This window comes from Electrophorus electricus, chromosome 9, assembly GCF_013358815.1.
Source record: "Electrophorus electricus isolate fEleEle1 chromosome 9, fEleEle1.pri, whole genome shotgun sequence".
NCBI classification, from domain to species: Eukaryota; Metazoa; Chordata; class Actinopteri; order Gymnotiformes; family Gymnotidae; genus Electrophorus; species Electrophorus electricus.
Genome location: NC_049543.1, coordinates 10162856 through 10181711, shown reverse-complemented (window position 1 = coordinate 10181711; position 18856 = coordinate 10162856). Strand labels below are relative to the sequence as shown.

Below are 18856 nucleotides of genomic sequence, written 5' to 3'. Positions count from 1 at the left end.
CTACATGAATATGTTTGCCATGCACACCAAGGGGAAGAGAATGGAACTGGGGGGAATAAACAAATCCATTACCTTGTCAAATTTCTATTTAACGTCATTAGGCCTTATCCTAGGAGATGCGGATAATGTTCTCTGTTGATAGAACTGGCTGCTTTTTAGCAGGGCAGTCAATCATGATCAGCCGTGTTTGACTCCTACATCAGCTGCTGGTCAAAAACAGAACGATGTGACAGTCAGTTCAGAAAGAAAAACAAAAATCTTTCTGTGTTATCTAAAGCGTTCTGCTAGGAAACTTTTAATTGGAACTGTGTCCACGTATACTGCAGATCTTATTGGTTTTGATGCATACTTTTCCTCCTATTTACTATCATGTGAGCTTCTGGGCAAGTAGCAACACAAAGACAAGCTGAGGAAGTATGACTGAATTGTCTTGATTGGCCAAGGATCTACAACATGAGATGTATCTAGTTTGTATTGATTTCAAGTGGACTTCAATCTAAATTTACTGATTGCATCTCTGCCCCTATTTTCAGGTGGTGGGGGAACAGAAGTGGGTTGAGTGTATTACCGATAAGATGTCCACGGACATGGGTTTGACACAGTTAATCCAAGTGTGTTCAAATATTTTTAAGACACATATTCTCATTAACAATGGCTATGAACTGGCTTAAACTGAGTGAAACATTCACTGAAAAAACGTCAAGCAATCCATTAAGAAAATCTAAGAAAAATACAGTAGATATGAGGAAAAAACATATGCACAATGTTCCTTGTGCCTCAGTACATCATTATATGCACTATATGCTGAAATGTGAAATCCAACAAACAATTACGTTTTACACCTACACAAAACCAAACAGACCATCCCACTGTAAGTCACGCACTATAAAACACAAGCCTCGAGAAGAAAAAGGTGAGTAAAAAAAGAGTCCCTGTCTGTGGTGCCAGTAACATTTATTCTACTGAAAATACTCTTTTTCATGGCAAATTAAAAGGCCTGTTATTGGAAAAGTAACCATACATACACAAGTACAAGGTTCAATAAAAGTAATCAGAAAATGCAACGACTCCTACACATAACTAAGCATTGACACTGGAAGTGGTCCATCAATGGGAAAAGTAAAAATGTCTATCCCCATGTTCACTCATTTGTACTCCGAAGGTTACTGTCGTGTTGTTCATACTTCTTCCGCAAAAAAAAAAAAATTCCATTTAATTACAGTGGATCCTTCTGCATAATATTACAGAAAAATATGAAGGGAAAGACCTATCGATGTTTAGAGGAAGCCACCCTAATAATGCAAGTCCACTCAAGCACCATACAGTCTACAACATGTGTTCAAAAAGCCAATTCTTAAGTAAGCAAATAAATAAATAAATAACCACCAACCCATATGGCAAACTCATGGCTGTTTTGTTTAAATCATTCATATGTGTTTATTTTCTCTCAAACAATTTACTATGATTCAGTTTGTATTTTCATCCTTGCTTATATGATGCCATAAACTATCATCATAAGAATAAAGAAATGCACAGTGTTTGTGTAGCTGCAAACAATCTTAGTTTGTCTTTGGTATTGATGGCATCAAAACAAATGGCAATCCTTGGCTTTATTTTCACTGACAGAATCTGAAATAATATACTCTGTGCAAATGCAGAGGGATACTAGGAACCTTTAATGTTCCTGTCTCTCAGGATATGACCTTGAGGAATCTTTTCCACTGGAAAACCCACAAAGGTGTACATAATTATATATTAGGTTTTAAAAATGCAGTGTGATGATTTTACTATATTTCTGTTGCTGTTTGCTCAGTCTTTCCATTCTAGAGTGTAAAATTGTCTTCTTCAGCTATGAACAACAACTAAGCAAAAAAAGAAGAAGCAAAGACCTTCTGTGTGGCATGCGCTTTGTTTCATTCCAGAAGCTTCATCGTTCCCCTCAGACTTGATAAATCATCTTTACAGCTGCTGGAGAGGAATTGGGTGCAGGGAGAAAATCTGTTAAACAAACACCCTCAAGGATCCTGGACTGCCGGACACTGTTTTCCCTATTAATTGTGGCCTGTTGCTCTGCTGCTGTTGTGCTATACCCCCCACTCCCTGTTTTTCCACAACCTCTTTCACTGACCCACAAATCTTTTAGCACACGGGTGTTAGTTTATCCCCATTTTGAGCTAAACAAAAGTCAGTTAGTTCCATGGCAAGAGAATGTCAATGGCTGTTGGAGTTCTTTCCCTCTTTCTTCTTTGCTTTAAAAAAGGAAAGAAATGGGATAGGCCTCTGCACAGCTATTGCCTATGGGACAAAAGTGAGACTATGATTGAGGATTCTTTTGCGATGGTAGGGGGTGTTGTATCACATGGCTGTGGAATCCAGGCTCTAATTGAACCCTGAATTCGTTGTAGGCAATTAAAAAAGAATGGGTCCTCACTCCCTTCGTGGGTGTTGCAAGATTATTGAGACATGCACTAGTCAGATGTGCAGGGGATACTCGGTATGTTCAAATCATGGATTTGATGGAACCTGGGAACCTGGGATAACACATGTGCTTTTGCAACAGGGGAGCAGCAGTGGGCATGTTTGAGTTAAATAATTTCAAAGAATGTCAGATGAACCTTTAACAATAACATTTTTCAGGGCAAATGTGGAAGTAAAAAAAAAAAAACAGTATTAATGTATCCACATGTAAAGATTACATATGGAACCGATTTACCTATACCTATACTACCTGTTAAACTAGCCATACCAAAAATACATAAGCCAGTGGTTTTATATGGGGATTTGTTTAATTGTAGGTAACACTCTAACTGCAGCAGCAGACACCACAGTTCTGTGCATTGAAACAAAGTATTGTCTTTCACCATCTCATCAGGACAAGAGCATCACAGGAGAGAGATGGGCTATTGAGCTATTGTTAGTTCTCTTGACTGTCACCACATTTGAGGGGTGGGAGGTAACAAGTATGAGGTTTCTCATTGTAAAGCAGGGCGCAGGCTGGACGGGGGGGGGGGGGGTGTTAGTGAGACTTAAGTGACGGGAGAGTAAGAGAAACGGCGGCAGGGGTAGTGGGGGGACTGGGGTGGGTGGTGTACTAACCTCCTGAATCAGAGACGAGGAGCCACCTCCACCACCACCGAAAGAAACACTTGAATATCCCGACTTCCTCCCAGGACCGCTGCCTTTTCCTGACTGAACACACGTCAAGGGCACAGCTGAAGTCATAGGCAGTGGTCACTGGCACGCAAGAGCATCCACATTCGACCCGGTTGCTACCTGCTACCACAGACAGGCACTATTTCTATGTACAAAATCAACTGAAAATAAAGAACAGGATAGAAAAAAAAAACATGCTGTAAAAACAGAATTGCCAGGATACTTAATTACATATGTCCAAAGGAGTAGCGGCAAATTTTGGGACCCGGACACAGTAGACTATCCCCATCCCCCATCCCACCCCCACCCCCACTCCCCCACCCCCCCAAAAAAATCATACCTTTTTGAGGCTGGTTGGTATGAATTTAAAGGGTTAAAGATCATAAAAGGAAGCGGCACCTGCTTTTTCTCACTCAGTGACTACAGATGCTTCTGGAACTAACACTGTGCACTTTACAAGTTACTCAGTGGGCTGCACTAAAAGAAACTATTTTGCTTCATTATCCACTTGTTCTTTTTATGAATGACTGCAAATGAAGGTAATCGCTACTTAGCTTACAGTACTACAGCACTGTTTGGCACAAGTCAGGCTCACCTGTTTTATGAAAGAAATGAGTCAGAAGTTGCCCTTTTTTTCTGCTAAATGCTCTATAGTCAACAACATAGAAATTATACAATAGATTTGCTTGCTGGTGCATCAAACATTTGCTTTTGTGGCAAATGGTGAGGGTGGGGTAAAAGGAGAAATTAAAGGAAACAACATAAATAAACAGAACTTATCATGGAAGATAAGTTATTATAGAGATAAATAATACAGTCAGGTCTTATTGATCTCTATAATATCTCTCCTTACTAATGTCTAATTAAGCTAATAAATAACAGAGTGTTTAAAAGTCTAAATCAAAATCCATTGGAGAATCATGAGTAGTCAGGTCCAGCATTATCTACTGTCCAAAGCCCCTGCAGATGCCACAAACCTCAAGAGTAAAGGTGGTTGGTGATGTTGAATCTGTGCAAAAACCTAAAGCTCTTATGTACAAATCTAAAGGGAAGTCACTATTGCACATAGTTATGGCATGGCAGACAGTTAAAGTGCATCTGCCAGCACCATAAAAAAAGTTTAAAAAAAAACCACAAAAAAACTGCATTCTGATGTGAATGAGAATGATACTAATGATGCTTCCTTTCTCTTTCCCACTATAGCTTCTTCTCTGCTCCACATTATCTCTTTCTCTCTCTCTGTCTCTGTCTCTCTATCTCTCTCTTTCTCTCTCTCTGCACTATATGTCCACAATTGAAAGGGACCAGATGCTAAACTGAATCAGTGGACTGTTCCATCATCAAAACAAACAGACCTCCACCACTAGTGGGATTAGACACAAGGTAACTGAGTTAGACTACATCTGATCTTTACACCCGACTGGCCCTATGAACCGTGCTGAATGCACTAGCCTGAGTTTAGCCTAAATCTCGTGCAAAATTTTGTATCTGAGCAACTGGAGTTAAGGCTACCTCAATGCTGGCTTTACACTTTTACAGTAATACTAAACAAAACTACAGTACTCTAAAGTCCAATTAATCTTTGGAAGTCATATTTTGTATATAAATAAATGGACATTTGAGTGGAGTTCTATTTAAAATTATACCGCTCCATTCACTATCAGTTTCATACAATCCATGCATTCAGTGTTGGGTTTTACAAGATGTGAAAATTATTTTCAAGCTGTATATTTCAGCAGGTTAAAACATGCCAGTCAGGCACTAGCAGCCAATCGGATTGTGGTGTGGGGTTTGTGTGGGTGTTTGTTGTGGGTGGGGGTGGGGACTGTAACAAACAAGCTAATCCTGGAAACATGAATATCTGATGCTGACGTTAAGAGCTTGTTTCTTTCCTGCCTTCTGTTACCACTTCTGCCCTTAATGAAAGAGGCTATACAGAGGGAGAGTGCTGACACGGTGCCTCAGCTGCACACCACTTCACTACTGGCCTGACCACAGCAGACCAGTCTCATGGGCCCTGCTCTGAGGGGTGTTTTTCTACCACATGTAAATCAAGTTTTACCATGGAAAACTGAGCTTTTAATATGGATATGTTGTTTCAGACAAAGTCAACATATATTAAAAAGGAAATATGTCACATAATTAGCAAGTTGGGTAAACATTTATTAGTTTGCAAGCTCAAAGTGATAGAAAAACACTGTTACAGTGATGGCAGAATTAACCAGGATTCAATTATATAGTTGCTTCTAATATAGAAATACAATAAACAACTAGCAGTGGTTGTGGTGAATTATAATACTATGGCTACTATGAAGAATAAAATAATCTTAATAGTCTAGACTGGAAAGCATTAGTGAACTTGACATATAAATATAGATATATATGGTAGAGCTGTATCTGCTCAAATGGTGCGAGTTAGGCCTATTACAGATAAAAAGCATTTACTGCAGAAATTACAGAGACATCTGTGAAATTAAAGTATATTTTGTTGCCTGCACGTAGCCGTTTTACATAGTTGTTTACGAGTCAAACGCTGACAAGAACAAATGTACCATTTGAACTCACTGTGTAAAAGTTATGATGTCATTGTGTGTCTGAATTACTAATGGAAGCTGCGTTTTACTGTGTGGCCTTCTGAAGGCCATATACAAAGTAGTTTTTTTCTAAATTAACAATATCATGTGGAATGTTTTATTAAGAAGCAATATTAGTGGGACTATAATTATATACGTTATATAAAACCATGTCTTACGGAGTGTTACACTGCTCTAATTGTGCCATGGTGAGCAGTCCAATTATTTCAAGACAAATCACCTTTATGGACCTCCATGTGAACTGTACTTTATGCTCGCAAACTATTATTAGTGGGAATGGAAATAAAAATGGCAAACTTGATCAAACCAGCCAAAATTGACTAACCCATAATGTATACAGCATACTGTCTTTTAATGTGAAAAACACTTATCTTCTGAATTATTAGAATCCATAGAATTGTTGTATGATCAATATCCAAGGTGCTTCTTTACTGTGAGGTGTTTACATAAGTGTATACAGACTGGAGACAGGGTGCATTTTCAAAAAATGGACAAGAACACTTGATCCCTAAATAGTTATGTGAAGCTTAACAGTGTGCCATTACTCAACTCACTACCATAGTACAGAACCCACAATGCACTGGAACACCAATGTATAATGTCTTGAGATCAGGTGACAGAAAAGCATGCAGCCTCCCCCCACAGTTAAGCTCTAACTATTGCCGCCATGTAGCATACAAACCACTCGGAGTCACACCTCATTCACAGAATAAGGGAAAAGATCGGGAAACCATTAGCTATACAGGTAAATGTCAGCAAGGATTACAGTGCACAGTACTTCATAACACACTGTTGCTCTGTCTAGTGACATTCAATATAGTACATGAGGCAGTTCTGTAACACCAACCACGTATGATTCCTTAGGATACTGTCTGTAAATACCCCAAAATAATGAGTTTTTATCATCCACTTTTACACACACATCCACATTCACACACACACACACACACACACACACACACACACACACACACACACACACACACACACACACACACACCCAAAGAAATGATCATTCAGGACTGTAATACACTAATTTATTTGTTTAAAGCATTACCTACTGTCTACACTTATAGTCTAGACTGCATGTGGTATCAAATTAGATTTCAGTTGTGAATATATGAATTTGCATTTGACTGATCATCAGTCTCGGTAAAAGTCTTCTGCAAGAGTGCAAGCCATTAGACCAAAGTCAGGTTTTTCGTAACTTCTGCTGTTATGTTTAACATAATAACAATTCTGGTTTGCATTAAGCAAAGCCCCTTGCCTGTCCATTCCGTGCCCATTTTTGCAATGCCCCTAGCAGTTATTTTCAGTTATGCAAGACCAGGTTCCCATCTAGAATGAAGAAGACCCACTCAATACTACAAAACTAATAGCATGGTGGCCACTGTAATATCCCCTAAAAGGGGAACATCACTCTCATTTAGAACATAGACATTCTGCGGTTAGCCGGTAGGTGAGGTATAAGCTGATCTGCTAAACCAATGAAGTATTTGCTATGACATGACCCAGTGACACAATGAAATAATATTGCTCAGTTGGAAAGCAACTACCAGTTCACTTCAGAAGGATGACAAATATGTGTCAGTCCAGATGTTCTGCTGTATAGAGGACAGGGAAAAAATGGACTGTCTGGCCTATAACTGGATGTCTGGCCACTCTAACTTACATCTATGAAATCACCGGTATGATGTAACAAACTTTGTGGTTTTGGGTCAAACACTTACATATGGTTTGTGAATAACAGTAAACACCAAGATATGCTCACCAGGTCATGCACAAAACTTAATAATGTTGGAGTATTGCTGAAGCCTGTTTTATTGTTCATTGTGCTGAGACATGCTAGCTAGTTAATATAGTTAGCGATAACCAGCTAGCTTGCAAGCTAATTTCTAGTTGAATTAAATAGGAAATATGAGAATTAACTGCCAAGTGTTAATACATTAGGTATTAGTATGATAATATAATGCAATTTTGAGTCATTTTAGTCACCAACTAGTAAAGACTGTCGCAAAGACAGTTGTTCATTAAATCCATGCATGCTTCATTGAAAGAATATGATAGGTCTGACTATGTATTTAGGAACAAGGCATTTGGCATTTGTGTGTTTACTGACTTACCATACTACAACTGGTGTGTTGTGCATTACAAGTTACTCCATTCATATTTCATAGAGTGGCTTGTCTTCTCTAATAATGTCTCTGTATTAAATGAGCTGGATTGCCCAAAGAAGCTGCACAAATACTGGGCAAGCATATATAAAATATAATACACAGAGTAAAACTGCTCAAATAAACCAGTATTTTAATAAATAAGGAGCCCTTTGCTGCCAAAACACTAAAGCCTCAATGGCACATTGTATCCCCATATGTGCTTTATTGGCACTCCTTGCTTGAGTTATGGCGAAAAACGTTCCAGGCATATTTTCCCTGACAGAACATAAGTGAAGACTGAGGCTTTGACAAACATAGCCTTAAAACAGAACCCTCTGACAAGAGACCATTTGCCAGCTATCTTTTTTTTCCTTTTCAGTTTCTTGTAGATGTTGCCCAAGCTGCAGATCTGAGAACAACTTTGAAGGTTCTCTCACAATACTCAAGGTTATTGTTTGGTCACAGGAACCTATCCTAGATCAGCATTTAGCGACTAAAAATCTTTTTGGTTTTACAGCTAACTCTGTAAGTTTGTGGCTAACTCTGTAGCAATCTGTTACAAAAAAAAGGCATCTACAGTGGTGAGGGCTGCATGAATGCTGTTAAATACCTCCAGCAATGGCACATCAGGAGGCCAGGAGCTATGGCTGTCTGGAGAGTCTGTCAGGAGAGCTTACTCTTACTACAGTACTACTGCTGCTGGGTATAAACACCAGTGTCTCTGCCATATGGAGGGTTCGGCTCCATGCATGTGTTTCAGCTTGAGGCTGCATGCTGAGTGACTAAATGGATCTGTGGACTGAAAAGGTATGGCCTCAGCTCTGCAATGAAGCAGAAGGGCCAACCGGCGGGGTGGAGCAGGCATTGTAAAAAAAAAAAAGGGGGGGAAAAAAAGAAGAAGAAGGAATTTCTTGTGTTGAGCCTGAAATTTCTGTGTGCCTGTGTGTCTGCTTGGGTCAAAGACAGGCACCCAGTGCTTTTATGAAGAAATTAATGGGTCTAAATTGAAGGGATGAGTGTTACTTGAGAACAGCCTTAGATAGGTTATTTAAAAATATCCCATTGCTGAGCATTATGGGTTATGGCTGCTCTTCCCTGCAGAGAGCTTCCTTCTTCACATTCCGTTCCATTTGGACAGATGTTAAATGTTCTTCTTTTTGTCCTTTTATTGTAAGGACATAACTGTGAAAATAAAGAAGTAGCCACCATCATGCTTAAACCCAATAACCTTGTTTATTTAAACACAAAACCTATTTTGGCTTCCTGACTAAGAAGGAACTTTGTGTTCCTTTCAGTGATTTCACAATTGCCTCATTTCCCTTTTTGTCCAAGAAATGTTTAGCTTCACCTCCACAGTCAGAATTAGGTCACCGCCGACTGCTGCTAAACTGAGTAACCTGTGCATGATATATCTCACAGAGAAGTGTCTGAAAATAAAAAAGACCATTAAAAAGCTACAGTTATAGATACAAGAATAATTTAAGGCTACAAATTTTAGAAAGAGGATTCCTTTTGTGCTGTTCATGTTTTTTTTTTGTTGTTGTTGTTTTTTTGTTTTGTTTTTGTTTTTAGCAGAAATATGTGTAAATATGTAAGACACAGTGCAATCTTTAACTGCTTCTGAAGAAAAAAAAAAAAGAAATGCTTCCAAAAATGCTAGACCAAATAGTACCAAAATTTTAGAGTTAAGGCTTTTGGAGTTGAGAAGCTGGCCATTAGCCTAGATCTGCCAAAGCAAACAAAAGAGGGAAACACAAGCCAAGTCTCTGCAGGCTTCTATAGTGAAACCATACACTGCTGCCTTCCCTCCGCCCCCTTGATCCCCTTCCAGCCCTCCTCCATGGTCTTCTGAGTGATGCTTGTTATGGGAAAAACCCAGTCTGAGAGTTTGTTATGTTTGCAAAACATGGCATAGGGACGACAAGGGCAGTGGGGAGATCAAACAAAAGCACTGAATCCAAAGTAGAGGCTGGACAGAGCACTCCAAAAATTTCTATTTGCAGTGAGGGAAAATGGACATTCAGTTTTATTGGGATAACTGATGTATATTCTGGACAGATTGATTATAATGGGATTTCAAGGTTGCTAGATTAACATTTGTCACCATCTTAAAGAATTGATATATTTAATAACACTGCACTTTAAAACACTGCTCATTATTTGTCACAAGTACATTGCTTTTTTGGACACAAAACACTTACAAATCAGAACATTATTTGCATGTTTTTAGTTCATCAATGTAGCAGTTATTATCAGAGGGGTTACAGCAATGCATTGGTCTGCCAGAACGCTTCAGCAAGCGCGGTTGTCTACAGTAGATATGCTGAACACACACATGCACATTTGTATGACTGGATTGTGTTGAAGTATGCAGTTTGCTCTCATTTCGTAATGGTCTGGCTGTAAGCCGACACATGCGCGCTCACTGCCAGACAGGGAGATCCCAGCATTTTTGGGTGGGAGCCAGACTGGAATGCCAGCAGGTCTAGTTTTCTGCACTCCTGCCAAAACTCCACGCAACTTTGTGCTTATTCCCTCCCACTTGCCTGACTCTTTCTTTAACAACAAATGGTCATATGGCAAATGCTTTCAGTTTTGGGGTTTTTTTGGACTCTCCTTATTGGTTCTTTACACCCTCTCTGTATTTTGTACTTATTCAATACTCGCTGAACATGTATGGGTGTGTATACACAGCAAGATAAAAAGGTAAACATATTAGAATGAAAAACAAAATTTATAGTAAACAATGTATCATACAATCATTTTACAACAAATCACTTTGCTGAAGAGACACTAGGCAGCATATAATTACTTTTTTCTTACTAAAAAGCTTGACAGACTTTATAACTGCTGCATCAAGTTAGAAAAAAGAAATGTTTGAAAGTGGTGGCTTTTAATATGTCATAGGTTAATCTCCCAAAGCCAAACAGACAAGCTGGCATTATTCACTGTCATAAATGCAAAGTTCAGGAATCTGGTCACAATGTCCAGTGCAATGGACTCCTCACCCCCAAAGCAACATCTTGTTCTTATTTCAGAGAGGTATTTACTGCCTTTAAATGTGTTTTTTTTTTTTTTGCAATGTCAAAAACAGGCAATATACTGGCTCCGCTCAGTCTGCCAAATGCATCCTTTCATTGTTCCTGTGTGTAAACTGATTTGTGGAAATATCTTAAGGCTGATTGCAAAAAGTATGTTTTTGACCTCTGTGAAACCAAACCGCTTCTGTGATATGGATGATTATGTAGTGGGTTTTTATTGTTTGTTTTGGTTCTTTTTTCATTTCTTGTCAAACTTTTACTGATCTGCATCAGCGACAACTTGCAAATTCTATAGAAACACTACCACCTTCATACTTTACAAAGCTTTCTCGAACTGATCTTAAATATTACATTTATCAGATGTTAAATTAATAGTATAAACTTACTCCTGCATTTTAGTTGTTGACATTTTTGTGAGTTTTATCATATTGCTCAAGTTGACTATGGAAAAACGACAGTACATTGCATGCCCCACCATTCATTTTCCATGGAAACGCTGCTCATATGCGAATAAAAGGAGAAGGCTCCTATGTCATTATGTTCCATTTTATGACCCTCAATTAAGGCTGATGCCCTCATTTGAATTGCATTTCTATGCCTTAAATTACACCATTGCATACACTAATGCAGCCTCTAATGTACATATCTCATTTAGGCATGGCTCTGAATGATCCATCATAAATAAAGAATGAAAGGTCCATCCAGGCCCACTCTATATAGATCTATGTTAGTTTAAGAGCTCAGCCATCACTGTATCAATGTAAATTTTCCTCAGAGAATACACTTGAGCTATCTTCTGGGGGAGATTATATGAGCATTATGCCAACCCAGTTCCAATGCATAATTCTGTAATTCCATTACATGTATGCAAGTATCCACTATATCTTTTTTATTCTTCTTCTTCTTCTTCTTTTTGCAGACGAATACTTAATCAATTTCTATATCATGGACTCAAATTAACATCGAGGTAAAACTGGATAGAATGTCGTGTACTACTTGGAAATGCTGCTCAGACATTATATAAGTTGACTGGAGTTTAGCTTGGCTGCAATAAAGTCAGACTAAAGTAAGAAGGGAGATGTGAGTTTGAATTCAGTGCCCAGTTCAGAGACATTATAAAACTAGAACCTCAAAACCTTGTCTGAATAAAGACATATTGCATATATAGACACACTGTTTTTTTTTTCCATTAGCCTAATGATCTTTCACTGTTAAACATCAGATCAACCCAAAGTTTAGTACAGTGTAATGTCACATGACCTACATGAACTTATACTGAATAGTTAAGAGGGAGAGATGATGCTAAGGTATTTCTGACACATACAGAAGAAAAAGGCTCATGGTGTGCCAACTTTGCAAACTCAATGAGAACAATGCTGTTTAAATATGTTGTAATTATTATTTATTTTATACCAGTTACTTAGGTTTGTGGTTAAGGTACTTTCTTCACTTTTAAACCTAACCTACAACTCATGTCGTCTTACCTGTTTAAACTGTTCCTCGTAAGTCCACTCGTGGTGCTGCGATTGTACGTGCGGCGCTAGTGCACTTGGTGATTCGGGCTGCCTCGGAACTGCATACGGAGGCTGAACTCTGGACAGAGGAAGCGCCGAAATACTTTTTGGTGACTGTCCCGCACCGGAATGCAACGTATGACGAGGTGGATAATGTGCAAGGGGTCCTTCAAGATCATCGTCCCCTAAGCCCTCATTCATACTGTCGTCTTCCTCAAGATCCCGGTCGTCCTCATCCATTTCACGGTCCACATCTTGCTCATCGTCTATGTCGGAGTCGTCTACGCGCTCTGCAAGCCTCTGAACGTCGTGGTGATTGCGGTGCCGCTCGCTAGAGCTCGATCCCGGCGAGTTCGGTGCTCCTCCGGCGAAAGCCCCCCGAACTGATGCCTGGTAGTGACGGAAAGCGAGAGCTTGTTGTTGGATCTGGGACTCCACCATAGACCTAATGTCCTTGTCTTTCTCGGCTTGGCGCAGTTTTTCTTCCAGGGCAAGGCGAGCCGCCTGCTGTCGCTGGAGGTTTTCCATAACCGCTTCCAACTTCATTCCGGTGCCGCTGGAGGAGTGAGACTGTGCACCAGAGAAGTGACTATGAGAAGTGGAAGAGGGGACGTGCAGGGGAAGGTTGTTCGCTGACGAAAATGCGGCTTGCTGCGGGGGAAATGGAGCGTCAATTCTAAACGTACAAGGCTGTAGGTGAACAAAATGCTAACAAATGCCCAGGCAAACAAAAAAACATCAAAAATGTCACTAAAGTTATGACTGTGGTACCTCCAATGTGGTAGCCAGCTATCTAACCAAATATTCTTAAAAATATGATGAAACGGCAAAAACCTTTGCTTTCTGCATTGAAAATTCGTATTTAACAAAACGTTTTCTTGTACGAACTTAGGAAAACTTGCTTTGACGTTTAACTTTTAACATATAGACAAACCACTTTTGCGCTTATCAAAAAATGTACTTGTAGAAGTCATCATTCAAAAAGTTGGAAGAAAGTGGAAATTCTCGTGTTCTAAGAATAACATGTAAAAGAAAAATGATGTTGCTTAGACAGGTTAGGGAAATGAAATTTGAGTAAAAGTTATTTGCTGGGCAATGTAACAACATAATTTATCAAATAGCCTAGTCCTCGGTACCGTATACTATTGCTATGGCTGTGCGTCTAAGCAACGTTATTGGGTATCGGATGTTATTAAAAACATCATATTACGTTCAGATAAGTAAATAAATAAGAAATAGCTTTAAAGATAGGGAATGCTGTAAAATAAAAACTGTAGGCTTTGTAAAATTGACTGTTGTAACCAGGATATCGGATGCTTACCAATGCAGATTTAGTTGCTATGCTTGTGTTGTCAACCATGCTTCTCCGGTCAAAGGCAATTAATTTGTTCAAAAGTATCCTTTTACCAAACAGTCAAATGCCGATGTATTCCCGTTTCAACATCGAGATATTACGATCGCGAGGAAACTCGATTTTGGAAAAAAAATATATATAAATATATATATATATATGTATATATACATGTGCGTGTGTATATATATATATATATATTTGATATCGCGGCGAGTCCGCAGGCTCCGAGGGTTTTGGCAACAAGTGGCAACTGTAGCCAGAATGACCTCTTCAGGCGAGAGATCAGCCCTTCTGCTCCCATTTGCGTATAACACGTCAATGGAGTGATAAATACTAAGGCAGGGCAGGGTCTACAGTCAGCTAAGGAAATATAGTTGAACAGTCAAATCAAAAGGTTTAACTGATGCACTTACACCTGATAATTTAGGAAGGTGATTTTAAATCACTGTTTGAAGAAATCTGCATTAAAGGAATATGAAAACACCAGGGGGCTTTAGATGTTTCAAATAAATCATTATAGCAATAAGGGAATTCTTCCTTTTCTATGCGCTTTTGTTATATTATATCTAATGTATATGTGATTGAAAACTACTGGTATCAGTGCAGAAATGAGAACATAAACAAGACAATAAGGGCATTGCAAACATCCAAGCCACTGGAATCTCAGTCATTGTTTCTGATCCCATGGAGGGTTTTACAAGCTAGTGTAGTCTACAATATTTTACAGTTAAATGTGGCTAATTCCAAACTATGTTAACTCTTCAGTCCAACATCTATGGATCATTCCATAAATAAATTGTTAATACATTAACACTCACTTTAGATTTCTCTTTGTGGATGACATGTCAGTGATCCAGCATTTTCACTTGAAGACAGAACTTCAACAGTTGCTTGAAATATGAAATCACAATAAGTGGTGGTTTTCTGTGGATATAACTACCCTGCTATCAGCAGAACATATAATTGCCATGTGCCTTTCAATTACTTCAGATTTCTAATTATAAAGCCATTTCACCAGCCTATGGTTTCCTGTCATATAATTTAGTGGGGAAAATTAATCACCATCAGAGATCTTAGATAGGTTTATGCATAATTGCACAGTCATATTTTTCTCATTACTGTCTTTTATCTTCATATTGGACATTACATTAGATAGATAGATAGATAGATAGATAGATAGATAGATAGATAGATAGATAGATAGATAGATAGATAGATAGATAGATAGATAGATAGATAGATAGACAACTTCAGACAATCAGATAAACAAACAATCCCAACTATACAGAAAAAACTTGATATGTATTCATCAGAGGGCATTTTGCTGTGTGGACAGAAGGTTTACTTTTTCCTGCATGAAGTTTCTATGCCTAATAAAACTCCCTCTCTTGCTTTTGAAACTTCCCAGCATCAGATGAGCAAAGCAGTTTCATTGGTTTACTTGTGAGTGACCTGCATAGGGTTAAGGTCTTAACACAGTGATTAGATTAAACTGATCGGTGATCAATATGTATAATGATATGTGATTGGCATAAACTAGACACGTCAGCATGTAGAAAAACAACCTAATGAAGATTCTTGTGCCAAAATATGTAGTGGAGAAATATCCAAATGCAGCAAGATGTGTTGACACACAGCAAATAAATATTTCATATTGTAGTCTATGTAAAGCATAAGCCAAGTTGATAATTTACTATAATGACAGGGCCAATAATGACATGACAACACTGGAAACACACACCTGGTCCGTCACAAAATGAATGTTATCTTGACTCCTGCCCAAGAGTGCCATCTATTGTTCCCACATTCTCACACATCTGAATTATTTTTCTTCATATCTGTACTAAACATTTATTGTAAGTTATCATTATCAACAGTCAACAGAGACCAGGGCTGACTCAATTATTATAGCAACTCACACATAATCTGTTTTATGTACAGCTACATCATTTGATATTTTTGGCATTGTCAGTTGAAAATTACCATTTGCGTTTAAGTCTTATAGAGGGTTTATTATTTTTATGGTATACACCTTTAACTCCACTTAGCTAATAAAAGACATAAGTGGTGTGGACTGTGCTTCCAGTAGGTATTGGAGAGGCTAAAACTTAATCAGATTAATATGCTACCTAAATAGATCAGGTTTATGAGACTGAGGTAAGTGTGGCTCAAGGCTAAATGACCTTGCAGCTGCTCATAAAATCTGACTTTCCATGAAACAAAGTGATCTCCACTGTTGATCACTTAGAGTACCATGTTATTATTTAGAAGAAATAATTTACATGACATATTAAGGGCTTATTTATTGAGACATTATGACTAATACATGTGCACATACACACACTGACACACACACACACACACACACACACACACACACACACACACACACACACACACACACACACACATACTTTAAGAATGTTTTAACATATTTTGATGTATTTTATTTGCTAACACATCCCTGTTACATAAAAATCACAACTTCAAATTAATGTAATTCAATTATGTTAATATTTCTGTAGAAAAATTAATGTGGCTTTATCTCTTAATTTAGACTGTTTCTTCCATTTTTTGAAGTTGCCACTGCAACAGATTGATTCGGTTTTATACTGGCAAATGTATTGGTTTTGATTAGATGTAGACAAATGCAGTTGTAGTATCATTTCCAAGCATCAGCTTCGAAATGACACACAACACACAAGTACACAAGGCTGTGACAGTTTATACTATGCTTCTGTGCTTAGAAAAGCCTGAAGCAACACATCTCCTGGAAAATATAAGTGGTAGTCACAGTGATGTCGTATGCTTTTAACAGAGGATATATTCACTCATAAGATAAACTGCTCAGCTAAGGGAAGAGCAATTGATGGAGGAAAGAAAAAGGACAGCAGATGAAGAAATCAATATTGATCAGGGATATTGATCACTCAGTAGAAATGGAAACAGGTTTATCTAGGGACATTTGTCAAGTCACCTAATAGGAGACAAATCAAGCACCCAATGATAGATGGGACAACATATAACTTTGTATGCAGCACATTTAGTGCAAGCCATTACTGCAAATGACATTCTGTGTCCTAAAGGTATTTAAATGGCAAAGCAGGTAAAATTCCAGCATTAATCATTTCTGGGTCATGAAAAAATAGTGTTTACTTTTCCACAGTATACATACATGTACTGTTTTACAACAGTTTTGATTTTTCACAATCTCTTAGTAAGTAGAGGTAGTTTGAGCCTGTATTAGCATCCCCAAACAATAATGACCTATTATAACTAAGCAATTATAATTAAGCAAATCTCAGAAATGATATGCATCATAGGCATTAGCTTATGCAGTGTGGCAAATTAATCATATAGTTCAGTAGGAGTTTTGGGATATATTTATTATGCAACCTAACACTATCAAATTCTTACTGTTTAGACTGCGTTTTCAGTATCTAATTTAAGACAGTGTTGCCAGCATTTAACATAAATACATTGTAAAGGCTACTGTGCAGCTGATGAAATTATAACGTAGCTATTTTATGATTGGCACTGCACATTCTGTTGTTAGTCATATTTCAAACTTTGTTTTGTTAATTATAGTTAATTATTACTCAATGTACAAATAAAGTAATAGAAAATACAATGGGAATTTTTGTTGCTGAGTTTTTGTGTTTTGTTTTGTTTTTTAATCTATTCAAATTCAAAATAGCACACTGACATATTTAAACATATTTAATCTTCAGGTTTATTCCCTGATATAAAATTGTCTTTAGGACAATAGGACAACACCAGAGTGAAATCACAAAGGACAGTTCACTCTGGCAATGTGTGTTTTAGAGAAATGTCCAGCAGATGTCTCTTGTAACACATGTGGAATTTTCTGTTCTATTTTAATTGTACAGCATTTTCAAAATATGCAAGTCAAAACACCTTTAATAAACAGCCTGAACCTCCAAGTTAAAGTTAAAAGTGCTAGTTCTTTTTTGCTTAGTTAGGCTGCATTATAGACCTAGGTGCAAAAGACAAATATTGACACTGTAAATATCACCGTCACCTGACATTTCATTTCCTGTGCCATATTCAGGTTTTAATGATAAGATATTATTTTATAAAATTAAATAGAATTTAATTGAATAGAATTACACTTTTCCAGAAACTAAAATCACTGGAAAATGAAATGAAAGCAATAAGAATTTGAAGGATATATTATAGGCCTACATCTACTTGTTATTCAAGGTTGCTCCTGAAATCACACCCCTTTCACCAGCCATGACAGATGGCTTCAGTGACGTTAGCACTTTAATACATTTAAAAGAGCAGGACTCAAAAAATAAATAAATAAATAAACATACCTCTTCTGATTAGATTAACAAATCAGGCAACAACCTGTTTCCTGTATTAAACCACTTTTGGTGCTTCTTGGTAAAATGTTCTGACTCAGCTTAGTGAGTAAATGTAATATATTATGATGCCCAAGTATAATTTTTGATGAATTTTTGAATCAGTGATTATACTATTCCCAGTGGAGAACTACACCTAGTTTAATAGAAGAAACAGTCACAGAATACTATGTACCAAGTTGTCCTAGATCCCAAAACATTTTAATTGGCCCATGGGAATAATTTAAGATGAATTACAGGCTAAAGAAAACCCTTAGTGAAGGGCCTGTTGACAGAAATGTGTGTAGGTATTTGTTTCTGTATACCCAGTATTAACTAATAAATCAGAGTGCAGCAAGTGTCATGGGTAGTCTAAATGTAGGCTCAATTAATACAAGCTTGGCACACCATTTATAAGGGTTATGAATGATATATTGTGCCTTTTCTGGAGAGCTTGGGTGAGTCATTTTCTGTGTGCCACCTAAATGAAGCATGCTAAATCTATCTCACCATGTTGCTTTCTGTTGTGAAAATCAAATGCTGTTCAGTGGTCTTGCCCTATGACCGGGGACTTAAATGCAAATGGTCATAAATGCAAGTGCAAGAGTAGCAGTCATGTAAAGCTGAAATTGTCTGTTTCCTATTTAATATACCTAATTCATAGGATGTCCTTTCAA

General features: G+C 37.8%; 1 protein-coding gene across 1 annotated transcript in view; it reads right to left on the bottom strand.

Moving 5' to 3' along the window:
* arid3c (AT rich interactive domain 3C (BRIGHT-like)) overlaps positions 1 to 14941 on the bottom strand; it is a 59424-nt gene extending 44483 nt beyond the window's left edge. Inside the window, exons 1-2 of the mRNA XM_027028857.2 lie at positions 13780 to 14941; positions 12429 to 13109 (exon numbers count right to left, since the gene is read on the bottom strand). Coding sequence (XP_026884658.2) covers positions 12429 to 13109; positions 13780 to 13818 — 720 coding nt within the window. The 5' untranslated portion in view covers positions 13819 to 14941. The remainder of the gene's footprint in view (positions 1 to 12428; positions 13110 to 13779) is intronic.
* Between the last annotated feature and the right edge of the window lie 3915 nt (positions 14942 to 18856).